We start from the raw sequence: 14,939 nt of genomic DNA, 5'->3' as shown, positions 1-14,939 counted from the left end.
AGCTGAGATGAAAAAAAATGGCTGATGAAATTGTCTTATATCGTTAAATTGCGAAACTCATTGGCAATCATCTGAATGTCAGTTGTAACATAAATGCATGAGTGGCCTATCCGAGGCTTTCCAAGAATGCATAATAGACGATGCAGCAATAAATTTAGCCAAATGCTTTTATGCTTTTATGGCAGCAATAAGGATTATACACGGATAGAGCTCCGATAAAAATGTATTCTTATGGCGGTTCCCGCTTTACATACACATACATCAATCCGTTAAAATATCAAAAGTCATTGTGCATTCATCACAGTTCATGGCATTTCCTTTTTATCCGGAGATTTGAATTTCCCGAATAAGAGAAAAACCGCCCTACGATGCTCGGCTTGGATACAGACGTATAAATCTTCGAGACTAGACAAAGAGTACGTCTGCTCACTTAAAGTGCTGAAATACACTTCCCCACTTTCCTAAGTTGCCCGAATCAATTTAAAGCCAATTTTGCATATGGAAGTCTTATCAATGTGTTCATTTTTGAATTTATGCCAAAGCATATCGCAGAGGAAAACGCCATTCTGGTGAAACGAACAAAGCGAAGTAAATTTAGAGATATGGAAAGATGGATTTCAGTTTTGAGGTTTGTGTAAAATTTTGTGTTGCTCTAACCAACCGTCAAAGTCTACCGCAAGTTCTCACAGATATGGGGAGTGATGGTTGCCGGGAACTAACGGAAAAAATTCTGGAAAACAGTCAATTTGTAACTAGCACGCGACTATCCGCATACCATTATCCAGTTTCTGGAACTTGGACGAAGTTGGACTTTTACCCACTGAAACCAGTTGCGTGATCGCATTACAGAAGCTATTCTGGATCCTGAATCTGTTAGTCTGGCAATTTTCAGCAGCTTTATTCGCCTTTCCAAAATATAAGTCCTAAAGAAAGAAAGAAAAAACTTGAAAAAGCGAAAAAGGAAATTTTCAAATCAATTTTGCAAGAGGTTTCCCTCGAGTGGTGTCAATTGGACAAAGAAATTTCCGCTATAAAATTCGAATTTGAGTACGGTTCCGCAAAATATCAAATATGGCATCAATTTTCATTTTTAAGTAAAAAAAGCGCCTTGACCTCCGACTAAAAAACTATCCTCGCTCTTGCCTAAGCCGCATAGGTAACTATACTTTTTGCTTATTTGGACCATGGATTTTCGAATGCTTCACTGAGAAAAACATTCTTGAAACTGCTGATTTCAGACCTCTGAACGTCTCTGGTAAATTCGAAATTTTCACTTAAACTTTAACTCTTCAAGAGACGAAGTGGCGAAAACACGCCAAGACTCATTTCTACGGAAAATTGTCTTTTTACTGCTTGTATAGTTATATTCGGAAATTGAGTCCTCTATTACTTTTCAGTATACATCTTAACGCGAAGCCATGACTCATAATCCTATAAAGTCGCATTTAAACCCGGCTTCAAAGCATGATTAATGCCTCGTTTTAATTCTTTATTACAATGATCAACAGAGACTTCTAGTGCACTTCAAAAGCCAAAATTGCCCAATAAAGCCCTAAAATTCATTTATAGCCCTTTAAAAAAGACCTAAATTAAAAGTTTATGCCTTAAACGATTTACAGGGCGATATTCATCCGTAATCACGTTAATGGAGACTTGATGTCCTGAGGTCGTAAAATTCCATATAACTACCTTTATTGAGTTCGTTTTTGTTATAAGTCACAATGTAACGCATCTTTTGTTGAGGTATCTTTCTAATTTAATTGGCCCGGCTTGAAAAGGGATTTAAGGGCCCAATTACTACGTTCAAACATCAGTGTTTTCCCATTACTTCCCGTTCCATTTTAAACAATAATCAAAGACTTAAACGACATTTTCCTCCTCTGCATTCAGGGCTATACAAGGCGCTCCTGGTGCCACTTGAAAAGTAACAAACGTTGCTGCGAAAATTAAAATGACTTTCCGCTCCTGCAAAGAGACTTTTAAAAGATTTAACAGCTCTCCGACTAACAAAAGATTCTATTATCGACATACGAGAACTACTTTCCGTAATGGGTTCAAAAAATTTCCCGTAAATCAGTCACTTACGAAATTACATTTTGCCCCGTCTCATTGCCATTAGATTTATTTCGTTTGAGTATTCTGGTGGGTGATTTTTGCTGACACTTTAAGATGATGGAAGGTGGCCTGGTTTCATAATAATATAAACTCAGCTTTTAAAGTTTAAAGCCGAAAATATACGTAACGTGAAAACTGCGGAAAATCGCTTCAGCATTTTTTATGAAGTAGCAAAACTGAATCTCCGAACGCAGTTCCGCTAAATTACGGCTGCTCGCGTATATGCCCAATGCAAAAATGTTTGCGACTACATTCCAAACTTTCGTATTTCTTTCAGTCACCTCACTTTTGGTTGCCTTCAATATCTCTGGTAAAGACCACCATTTCTATCGACTGTTCATGCGTACTTCTGGTACTCCCCGGCAGGACAGCAATGGCGTCTCCTCACTCACTTAAGTATACGAAAACGCACAAAAAAATGCTTTTTGTAAAGGTACACCTCATCGGTCGAGAAGCGATACCCGACAGGAAATAACATTCAGCGTTCCCAAATTCAGTAAACCGGGAGAAAAGTTGCGAATTCAAGGGTGTAGTTTCACTATGCTAACAGATCTACATACAAAACTACTTGCTCTGTCTCATCCGGTGTGGGTATTATCAAAGGGTGAAAGGGCTAGACTAACCTGCATAATGCTTCAATTTCAACATCTCTAAAACATCTCTGCAATTCTTTAGCTACAGAAGTGTGATTATCAAAGTGTTCTAAATTAATACGTTGAAAGATCTGGGAATGTGAAGACATTAATAGTAAATCAAGGAAACCCAGGCCAGAAGAGCGATTTTGAACACAGCTAGGCGAAGCAATCGATATACGCGTATATAAAAGCAAAGTAAAAATATTGTCCACTGCGTTCTAAACTTAGAAATTTACTTTTGGGCGTTTTATTGTGACGATTTTTTTCACATATAATCTAACAAGCCTCCATCCTTTATCGGGTAAATTTTATCTGTAGGTACGCTATCATAGCTACCTAGCTAAAACTTAATGCATTGGCAAAGAACAAAAATCTCCAGCTCTTTAGCTCGAAAAATGTTTGCTGGTGTGGGATACCCCTGCTTAAGGAAACAATAATTGGCTCAACATACAGGCAAAATGTATCAGATCCTACATGAAGGCGACTTGTATTCGACTGGGCAAATGCCAGAAAAATCGTTATCTGAAAAATCTCCTCACCCCCTCGGCACCCCCTCACCTCCTCTGCACAATTATCTACCTTCTTTAAAAATGCTTTCTGTATGTCGCAAAATCTAGATAATTTAGGTATGCTAAGGTCAAACAAAAATCCTTTTCGTTAGGCTTGTAAGGGCAGCTCAGGCTATGTTTTTATGCTTCCCTTTATTTGCAGGTTATCACCATACCACACAGCAACCACCCAGAATAACGGAGCATCCTGTAGACACCACTGTAGCTAGACATGATCCTGCAACTCTAAACTGCCAGGCAAATGGAGAACCGGAACCCTCATACACATGGTAAGTCTAGTTTAATATAATTAGAAGCCTATAATAATATACCTGGTGTTCCCTAATGAATGTTACTCAGTCGAACTACAGATTCTTTATACAGTGCGTTTTTGTATAAAAATATTCAGATTTTACCCAATTTTCGTATGCTTGCTGTTGATACTGACCGAAAAGCAACGCGGAAGAACTTTAGCTTTCACGGCGTTGCTTTTGGGACATCCCGTATAGAACTAACTAAAATCTTAGACACCTGATATAAGCACAACATAGTAAACAACTATCAATGAAGTTTTACTTAAAAATTTATTCCGTCAGTTTTTTTAGTTAAACTAACTCCGTTTCCAGGTACAAAGATGGTTCCGTCTTGCGCACAACTCTTCAGGACTCCAGGTCCCACAGGGTCGTTCTTCCAGCTGGAAGCTTATTCTTCCTGAAAGTGGTGCAAAGTCGGAAAGAATCCGATGCAGGGGTATATTGGTGCGAAGCCAGCAATGCTTTGGGGAAGGTTAGGAGCCGAAATGCTACTTTAACAGTCGCAGGTATGGCATGCTTCATGGACTTTATGATTTTTTTTCTATTCTTTTCTATTCAAAAAAGAATGGAAGTACTGATAGATTTTTGTAGATTCCTAGATTTTTTGCTCGCCAAAAATCTCCGGCGGCAGGATTTTTTAATAGTTCTTTTTTGATTAACTGATTTGCCATAACTTCACCGAAGTCGTATATGATGATTCTAACGCTATGATTTCTGAAGTTCCAATAATGAGCCTCTAACCGGACGTTCTGTATAAATCCATAGAAATAAACTGAAAAAATACTTTTCAAAAAAGCAATTTTCCAATTGGCCGATTTCCTTCATTTTGGCATCATTTAATGCCAAATTTCGTGCTCATTTAGACCGTAGAAAAGAGTCTTTTACTAGAAATTTTCACTTTCTTAAAATTCTCAAAATCCAAGCGCAAGACGCAATGCCATTCCATCAAAAGCCGTAACTCCTTTAAATTTCCAGAAACAAAAATTTTGCATTTCAAATTGGAAAATATAAAACAATTATGCCGATTGAAATGTCTTAACTTAATTGAATTTGAAAACAGTCTTATCCTATAAAATTTAGTTCTCAAACTTTTCCCGTGTAATGGAATTGAGGAAAAAAGAGGAACTCGACTTCTCCCTTTTAAGGGGCCTGCGTTGAAGGAAGTTTTCCGATTTGTTTTTATCAGAAAAAGTGCAAAGTTTTCGGATTGAAGTATCTACATAGAACTAAATATAAATTAACTAATTGCTGCTTTACGACAATTTTGAGACTAAGTGCTTAAATTGCCCATTTAAAGGAAATCTCCAAGAAGTAACAATCCTGCTTGCTCAGCAACGCTACTATTATTATTGTTTACAGTTTATTTCCTCTATTCTGCAAAATATATAAGAGAACACGTACGTTCTCTTAGCTCCCAACTCTGCTCCAGAATTGAAAAAAGTAGAGCAGGATTCTAATGGTAACGCTCATTACGGCCATCTTCTTTTATTATTACGGCTTTTTTTAGAGCAACTCCAATAAAATGTGCTCAAAAGAAGCACTCGGAGAAGTTTAAATGTGGCAGGAAATAAAAACAATTAGCCTGTGTAGAAATGAATTTCACCATTCTTCTTTATGGGCGATGCAATTGCACCCCATTCCAAGCACTCCCCCTCCAATTTCAGTTCTCATTTACCCCCTCAAGCATCCATCCAAATCCGATTTTTGTGATCTTCTCACGTGCTCATCGATCCGCCTCTCAAATCTATTGGAGAGGATCCGTTCTAACAAACAAAAGAGGTTTAATTTGAATTTTCCTGTTTTGCAGCTCCAAATAATTGCCTGTAAGTTCAAAAAGGGCTTTAATTGATCTCTGTATCGCTTGTTTTGTTTGATGAGTAGTTTTCAAATTGGAATGCTTTTGTTGGAACCCTTCTGCCCTCTGGGGCGAATAGTAAAGGCCCTCATTCGAGCTTTTCGGTGAAACTTTCACCGGAATGCACTGGTTTCAGAATTTGTTTTTAAGAATCGTTCAAAAGGAGCTCCGATATTCAGACGATCATCACCGAAAATCAACCGCATCGAGGGTTTTGGTTACTTTTAATTAGAGCAACAATGCCGGTAACACTAATTAAATTGCGGCCCCAGTTCGTGAAATTGAAATGGGATCCATTTTTTTTACGTTCGGACGTTTAATTAATATAGATATTTCGTTACGTGACCCACGTATTTTCAAAACTGAACGCCAAATGATCATAAAATAAACAGGGCTGTTTTGCCGATAAAGGTGGGGAGGGAGCTTAATTAAAACATCCGTGTATTTATGCACATTTCAGCCGCAGCGAGCTGAATGAGGCAACAATTTTATCTAAGTATGAAAAGTGTTCAATGCAGTTTAAGTTTGCATTGTACGGAGGAGGCCAAGAAAGTCTTGTCGTATGTGTTAAAAATGAAAGTCTTTCGTTGAATTTCGTCGTAAGTGTTTATTGAACAAAACCAAATTTATGGAATCAAAGCTTTAAGATGACTTATTTCAAAAAAACAAAAAATCGTTGCGCAAAAAATATAAGCAAAGTATCGATTAACATAGGCTGGCTGAGCAATCGTATAAGGTTATTGCCAAACTTGCAGTTCACAAAGAAAATGAAGACAAACCCTATCGATTTGTATCGGCACAAATTTCACGTATAATATTTATGTCATAATCCTAACAGTATGATTTTATTAATTAACATTTTTCAAATGTTTTCCATCACAACTAATACACTTCAACATACGCTGCAACCACTCTGCAAATATTTGCTCCCACTTTTCTGGAAGTATCTCGGAGCATATTTCATTCCAGGCTGCTATCATTTCATCTGCATTTGGAAAACGTCGACCTCTTAATTGTTTTTTTACATAGGGGAAAAGTGCAAAATCACAGATAGCAAGATCTGGGTTGTAAGGAGGATGTTCTAGTAGCTGCAACCCAGAGTTTTCCAAAAATGTTGTAGTTAGCTAAGCACGATGTGCCGGTGCATTGTCGTGATGGATAAACCAGATGTCGAGTCGTGAATTTGGACGAAAATTTTTAGGGGACTAAATAACTTGAGGCGGGCAATGTTCGGTATACCATTTTGCAGTAACAGTTTTTTGACTATCTAATAAAACACAACTAATTATCCCGCGTTTTGCTACGAAAACAGCGATCATTTATGTACGAACAGATCTAGCTTGTTTTTGTTTAGAGTTTCCTCATCTTCAAGTAAGCATACTTTCGACTGGGACTTAGTTAGAACATCAAAGTAATATAGCCACATTTCATCGCCAGTAACTATAGAATTAACACTGGGTACCTTCCCTGATTCAAAATTTTTTAACATGTTTCTGCATGCTGAGAACACTCATAAAGGACAAACTTTTTTTAAATGACGGCGGTTGTGCAGAATCTCATGCACTGCAGGTGCACTAATCCTTAAAGTGTTGTCGATCTGCCGATATTTTACATGCATATTTTCATTGACCAGTTTTTTTACAGCAGAGATGTTTTTTTCGTTTACGATTTCTTCAGGTCGTCCTGAGCGAAGCTCGTCATCCAAGTGAAAATCACCGCGTCGAAACTAGAAATACCACCGTTCTATAGTCCTTAGGAATGACCCATCTTCACCGAACACACCAAATATTTCATCAAAGCATTGATGAGTTGTTAAGTCGCGTTTAAAATTATAGGCGAAAATCACCCGATAATCACGTTTGGACAATTCAAACATTTTACAAATTTCAATAATTCACTGTAAAAATATTCAGTGAACATAAACGCTTGAGATTTGGTAAATATGCATAAAAAGGTGTAGATGTAAAATCAAAATGTGTCTGATATGTTTTTGTTTATGTATTTTACTGTGCGACAAGACTTTCCTAACACCCTACGTACGGTACCTTAAGAATAGTTCGAGGTGCTCTGACACCAAACCGATTCTGATGAATTCTCTTCTGTTCTCTTGTCTTCTGTTCCATTTCGTTCCCTTCTGTTCTGTTCTGTTCCCTTCTGTTCTGTTCTGTTCCCTTCTGTTCCGTTTTCTTCTGTTCTGTTCTCTTCTGTTCTGTTCTGTTCTATTCTTTTCTATTCTATTCTATGGCTGCATCTCGCGTTGCCGTAGGGATTGAAAATGTTTGTTTTCATGCCCCCAAAATTCATTGAAAAGAGCCGGATCCCACTGCTGTTTCATCAAGTTGCAAACTGCACATCTGAGGAATCGTCCCCAACCGGCGAAGGCCTTGTTCCTCGGGTTTCCTCCGCTGATCAGATTATCGTCAGCCTCTCTCCACTGGAACATACGCCGTTGCGTGCGGCGCAAAAATTACTATTTATCAAAGAAGCTTTCATTTGAAAAACAGACGCGTGCTGCGAGATCCAAATTCATACCCTCAAAAAGCCCCTTCCAAATGAAAATTTGCCGAGCGCCGAGCGCAAACTTTACCTTGTGTACCCCATTATTAAGGCTGCTAATGAAAATGATATAAGGGTCCCTCAGAATAACTAAGTGGTTTAACTGTTTAGCTTGTTAAAACAAACATCTTATGTTTTGTAATAGCGCTGGAGAGCTTTGCCAAGAAAAACGCACTGCAGAGTTATTGCCTCGGTATGCGTGTTGCAGGCAGCAAACGTACCAAAACTTTTCCCCTTTCCCCGCGTTGACTTGTTAATTAAATAGTATTCCTCATCTACCTTATTCGGAACGATAGATGACGATGATAAGACAAGGACCGAGTCCATAAATTTCGAGCTTCCTGAGTGCGCTCATAAAACCTTCAATAGACTTCCAGGGGGAAACTTATAAGCTCAAAATTATGCGTTGATTATAAAATTCCTAAAAGTGAAACTGGGAAATTGCGCTTAAAGATAAGCAGAGCAGACTGCGAAATGTGTCCCAGAACGGTTATAATATTGAATTATTCCGGAGCTAACCCCGGGAAAATCATGAGAGAAAATCGAGAAGAGACGGTTATTATTAGGAAACCCGTAAATTCTAGGACGCTTGGATTACTTTGGGCTGAGGTATTATGTGCAGATTTACGGGGACAGGGGTGGTTTTAAGCGACTGCTATGCACGGTATTAGCGGTTACATTATTGGAAATCTCTACGAAATTTACGAGCTACTTAGGCATCAAGGACTTTTAAATTTGTAAATTCAATTCGTTCAAGAAAGGGCTCAGCGAGAAACGCGGACTTTTAGAGTCCTTCTCAATTTTTTTCAGCGTTCTCGCCACACACCCTCTCTTCTCACTCGCTCTAGTTTTTATTAGGAAATTTCATTTTGCCCGCACTTTCATTCGGAACAGATAAGAGGAAGTGTGGCGTAACTGAAGACCGAGAGGAGAGGTCCTTGGAGACCCAAAATCATGTCAAACACTTATGGAAGTACGACTCATAATTATCTAGGGCTCAGACCACGTAATCTAAGATTTCTTTCTTGCTCATTTAAATCTTCAGATTCTACCCTCCCATCACGTCCGTCAACGCCGATATGGCACGTGTGATGGATCTTGAAACAGCAAACTCAGGAACAACTCACGAAGTAACTTATTTCACTGTTAAATGACGCTCCTCAATCAGGTTTACAAAAATGAAGAGCCCGATTAACGGAGTACACGTTAACACGACAATTCGACCAAGAGAGGTACATATACCCGTATTGCGAAGATGTTAAGTACTGAGACTGAGGGCTAACACACATGGGCGTGCTACGGCTGAGAGGCAATTATTGGTTAATTTATTGACTATCCTTTTGGAACGTGGCATTTAGGTGAATTGCGAAACGGGGTTGCACTTAAATTCTACTTCTTACAAGCGAAAGGGGTGAGAGTTCTATCATACAGAGCCACATATTTGTGAGAGTAACGGATACTGAAGTCCGGCCATGCCGGACGTATGGCCAAAAAACGATGATGTACATGGGCGTAGCATAAGGGTACTTTACACGTGCCTATTTTTCCACCACTTACCGTGCTGTAGGTTTCAGTAAAGCGTTCTTGTATTAACAAATGCCCCCACTGCCGATCTGTTCTGAGACCCCACGCCGCAATACGACCAACAACTAAACGTCAGAAAACCAACATTATAGGATAAATTAATGGAGAAATAATTACAAGCCATTGCCATAAAGTGTGTGTCATTATTTTGAAAGCAAATCAACCACACAATCTATTATTTAAAGGGTGCTTATTATTGCCTTTCGGTTCATTATCTTCTTCCCATATCGATATCGATTTCTTTCTCTAGCAGCAGCGGCGTCCTTTGTTCAACGTAAAGTAAATGTAGGTGTTGAAATTCAAGTCTATCCATTGACAAGGGCAACTAATCTACAAGTCAAGTGAACAATATACCTTAGGAAAGGCCCTTGAGACGTCCTCTTGAAATCTGAAGAAGGGTTAATTAACTGTATATAACTCTATATTGGTGTTTGTTATTTGGCGGTAAACGAGAAAGGTTTTAATGAAATAACGTAAACTGGAACTGCTAATTGGCATTTACTTAGTTCGAAAGTTTTCCCTTCGTACAGCTTCAGTGAAATTAAAGTCGCATTGTCGTATCGTTATTGGAGAGTTATTTTTTCGCCCTCAAGATTCGATCCCGTAAGTCGTAAAATAACTTAGCCGACATTAAGGGCGCATCAAATAAAAATCAAAGACCCTTAAATGAGGTCGTATCTTTCCTTAATTTTCGTTTTCCGAATTTTCACAAGAACCAAATTTTACGTCAGTAACTTGAATATCTTCCTTCGCCGTCGAGGGACTTGATACTCCGGAAAATGACATCCAGAGAGTTTTCCAGGAAAAACTTTTAAGTTTCCTTCGCTTATTTTCCAGTAGCTTGCTTCCTGATTCATCTCTAGAAATCCCCGTGACGTTCAGTTGCATTTTCTTGTTTTGTTTTCGGTATTGAAAGAAAACTTTATTGAGAATTTAGGTCTTAAGTAATTACAGCCGTAGGTGCAGCTAGGGCCAGTTAAACTTAGTTCTCTCTTCGGGCCCACATCGATTGAAACCTGAAGTTATCCGTTTCTTATCGGAAATTGCAACATAAAAAGCCATCTAAGCGGAAAATTAAAAAAGGCATATTCCCCTAGGATTCCAAACTGTCCCTTTTCATTAGAAACCGTCAGATGAGGCATCCCCCCTTATTCTTTTAACAATCGATGATCTTCAGATAATTCTTGCTGCCGCTGGCGCATCATCAGATTATTGCAGGGATAACTGGATGCTTCTTTGAATTTTTGGATCTTTCAGTGTCTACAGAAATTAATGGAGATTTACATGAAAACTCAGAATGTGGGAGTAGTTCAACAAGATCCCGGAGCTTCCACTGGAAATCGCCTCATTTGCTAATTGACTTTGTATCTTTGCTTGACGACAAGTTCTTGGTTTCATAGAGTACTTGTTGATTTAATAATTGCCAGTTAAGACTAATGAGTTAGTTAGATCTGGGGTTAGCCGTGACCAGAATTTGTTGACGCTATTTTACATGAAGGTCCTGGGCGCACAGTGGGTGATGTTTGGGATTCACGTTAAAAATGGTAATTTTCATTCGATAAAATTCGATTTTCTTTGGCTTATTGCTTCCATCGCCATTTAATATTTACTCGGGGGTAAATTTTCAAAAACCTCCAGAGAATAGCGAAAAAATATACGACAATTTTGAGATTTTCGCCAATCGAAATAGACGATTCGAATGTGTTTAAAAATCATTCGGTGCCAAGAGAAGTCCTCAAAGTGAAAACGCTTTGAATGTCTGTTGAGAAATAGTCCAAAAATCTCTAAGGAGTCCTGTATTGTGAAAAATTACTTGGAAATTTCAGAAACTGCTCAAAAGTCTGAAACGTGTAAATTCCTTGTGACGATTCGTGGAGCAAAGTTGAAATTTCGCAACTTTCAAAAGTGGAAGACGCGAACGGGAAATTTTGAAAATCAGTTGAAAATAGAGGTGAGAATAGAGGATTTACTAAAATTTTGTCCCGATCATTCATTCTTGCAAATGTTCCTTTTTTAATGGATAATGAATGATAAGGATTCCTGGAGATTTCTTTTAATATTTTACGTTTCTTTCTCCATTCCTCCCATAGTTCTCTCATGCCATAAACCTAAACCCCCAACAAAAACGCGTGCGACAAATATTTTCGAGACCCCATCATCCAGATAATGACCAGTGATAAATTTTACATTAGCCCATGTATCAGACGCCAAAAACTCTCTGACCGGGCAATTTAGCAATTCAACAGGCAACTGATTTGTTCTCAAACCATTGTATTTTAAAATAAAGAGAGAAAAAATGTGTTACTTTTCCCAAGCTTATATCTGTTCGAAACATCCAGCAGACAACCACTGGAAAAAACTAAAATTGAATTTTATATTCCACTACTAGAATAAAAGCGACAGCGAGTAGGGACAAAACATTCATGAATTTCGTTCCTGACGACCCAGTTTTTTACCTTTTAGAACATCCTCGACGGTCCCCATAAGTGTTTTAGTTTAAAGGTACTATCCAATGTTTGGCATTTTCCGACAGACAGATGCTCTGCAGATTATAGACTGTTAATAGCCATTAGGCACAAATTATTTTTATTCTACAAGTGGCTTTGAAAGACACCACTATTAGGTGTGTTGAATTGCCAAAACGCACGTTTTCTCGCCTTTCGTCGAAAAATAATTAGACAACATTAATAACGACACGCGTAAGGCTCATTATTTACCTAGGGAGCTAATCAGCTATAGTGTCGTCAGCGCCCCCAGGCGTTCCATTTACGGTCACCATGGAAGCAAATGTCAAATGAAACGTCACCGGTGATGTTATGACCCAAGACGCGCTACCTTTTTGTGTTCCGGACTTTATTTATGCTTAGTTTGGATAAGTTTATTGTAGTTTTACACTATTACCGCGGTTATCAAACCATGCTCGAGACTCTTACGTCTTAGATCCCCCAACACTGGGCGCGTCCGTTCTTGAATTTGACCTTCGGATCATAATAATGCACCTTACAACAAACACACGTTTTTGATTTTTGCAGTTGAACTAACCCGTCTGTCGCCGTGCTTGAAAGTAGTAGATAAATCTATCTAGAACCGGAAAGTCGCGGTCTCAAACTATTCGATCTAACTAAGCCTCGCCGATTCGTGGTTGAACACGAAACCTTTCAAAATGTCTGTCAGCATGAAAAGATGCCTCGCTCGGCAGCCTATTTGTGTCGTGTATCCTAAGAGCTCCGAATATTGAGTTTTCCTCGGAAAATGTTGGAAATTCAAAGCCCTTTTTGGTAGTTAGCAACAGCACCGTTTATTATGGAAAGTAGGAAGCACGGAATTACGTTATCGACCTTTAAAAAATTTAATAAGATCCTCCGAAAGGTCGACGAGACAAGACAGGCTGGAATTTCGCTGTTATTGTTTTAATACTGAACCACGGGGTTTTTCTCCTGCCTGAAAGATTTATGGTTTTTGGAGAATTACTGATGGGGTCTGTTTTTCACGGAAAATCGATTAAAAAAATTATCAGTCTCCACGAAGCGAGCTGAAGAGAGTGCTCTTCACCTTCACAAAACTCGCAGCTTCAATGCCTTCAGTGCATGACTGGAAAACGCCAACTCTATGTATCCTTAAGGATCTGGAGATAGCAGTATAACACATGATCCTGCTAACTGTACCAGCAAAGTAATTTCCTTGGAAATGAAGGAGCACAACTTGACCGACCAATGCTCCGCTCTGATTTCTAGTTTCTTGCCGGCAAACAAAGGTTGATGAGGTTTAAGGGCAAACACGATTCGGTGCAAAAAGCTAGATTTTGTACCTCCGCCACTGTGGAACTCATTATTGATAAATGTAATACACGTCACATCTAGGACCGAGATTTAATAGCTCCGAACTAAGCGAAGCGACCTTTGATCCAAATGCGGTCTCCTGGGGGGCATTTTAGTCCATTAGCCAACCGCTGGGCCCGATCGAGATATTTATGCAGGGCTTCTTGCCATTTTTATGGGTGTCAGTTTACTAATTGGCTCTATACGAATGCTTTCATTTAAAACTCTTTAAATCCCCGAATGAATAATGAGCGCTTTCCGTCCCACAAAGACAGGAAATATTCCACCCAAACCGCGCTGCCTGTGCCGACAATTTCGAATCTAAGCAAAGGGGTCTTTTGGGCATCTTCGGCTTACGGCCCGCCCAAACATTTACTCCCTGGTCTGCCCCAAGTGTTGGTGTTTGCTGATCTCAACCGAAAACACTCAATACGAGGGATTAAAGCTAAATAGTGTAAATATGGCGGTGCCTAGGACCCGCCTAGGCAGGATAAACATGTCTTCATCACGTAGGAAAACAAAGGTACAGGGAAGTGGCTAAATGCGGAAGAAAAATGGCAAGACGTTTTGAGTAAATATTTAAACGAATGGAAACGAGACATGTTAAGAAAATATATGTGGAAATACCACGGAGAGGATTTAATATTGCGCTTTGAACCGGGAGTACGTTCGTTTCCAGCTGGAGTTTGGCAGGATCCAGTATTTTCATTCAGGACTACGATAATATTGTCTATTATTGTTTTCTGACCTATTCCGAAATAATATCTGGTTTCAAGTAAAATCTTTGTGTTGGAATCCTTTCATGCAATAATAGCAACGAGATCGATTTCGAGAAAAAGGCGTAAGCATCAGAGTTATGCAATTTGATATTCTTGGTCATCAGGCCGGAAAAATCCACAAAGTCCACAGGGTGAAATGAACATTTCTGTTTTTCAAAACTCTCTTCCAAACCGCCCATTTTGCTGGAAAAACCAAGAATTTGCTAAAAACCCGAAAGTTCGATTTCACGTGTAAAAGAATTATTTTTATTAATATTTATTTTTGTATTTTTTTGTATTTTTGTATTTTTTATGGGTCCGTAATCAACGAATGAACTTCGCTTCATTTGGCATGCACATATCAGTAAAGAAAATTTCAATTTTTTCACTTGGGAATTTATTATCGTGGTACTGCCGAGGACATCTTCAAATAAGTTTTTTTTTTTTCGAAAAAACAGCTTTTTTGTGTTTTAACCAGAACACTCGTGCCTTTCTGTCTTGACGCCGTATTCATCACTCCAACAAAAAGTCCGATTATCTTGAGGAAAATGTGTCACTTAAAACGAAGGCAATGTGGATGGCATCCACAACCAATTCCTAAGTTGACTGTCGTAAACATCTTGTTTGCATGAAATCGGTATTAACAATGGTGGCAATTTTAGTAGTCACGGCCGTTACTTGCAAGAAGCTCCCATGTTTAATGAGATGTTGAAAAAATATGGCTGAACTGCTCAATTGGGGAAATAAATAATACAT

The 14,939-nt window shown here is 38.8% G+C and overlaps 2 protein-coding genes across 3 annotated transcripts in view; one reads left to right on the top strand and one right to left on the bottom strand.

Moving 5' to 3' along the window:
• mew (multiple edematous wings) overlaps window positions 1-14,939 on the bottom strand; it is a 213,610-nt gene that overhangs the window by 90,592 nt on the left and 108,079 nt on the right. The gene's annotated exons all lie outside the window — the stretch shown is intronic.
• LOC136414506 (roundabout homolog 2-like) overlaps window positions 1-14,939 on the top strand; it is a 146,882-nt gene that overhangs the window by 105,207 nt on the left and 26,736 nt on the right. For both annotated transcript variants that reach the window (XM_066398562.1, XM_066398556.1), the window contains 2 exons: window positions 3,462-3,588; window positions 3,925-4,118. In XM_066398562.1, coding sequence (XP_066254659.1) covers window positions 3,462-3,588; window positions 3,925-4,118 — 321 coding nt within the window. The remainder of the gene's footprint in view (window positions 1-3,461; window positions 3,589-3,924; window positions 4,119-14,939) is intronic.

Source organism: Euwallacea similis, chromosome 1 (assembly GCF_039881205.1).
Source record: "Euwallacea similis isolate ESF13 chromosome 1, ESF131.1, whole genome shotgun sequence".
Taxonomy (NCBI): Eukaryota; Metazoa; Arthropoda; class Insecta; order Coleoptera; family Curculionidae; genus Euwallacea; species Euwallacea similis.
The sequence above is the reverse complement of the archived record's forward strand: the minus strand, read 5'-3'. Positions and strand labels throughout refer to the sequence as shown.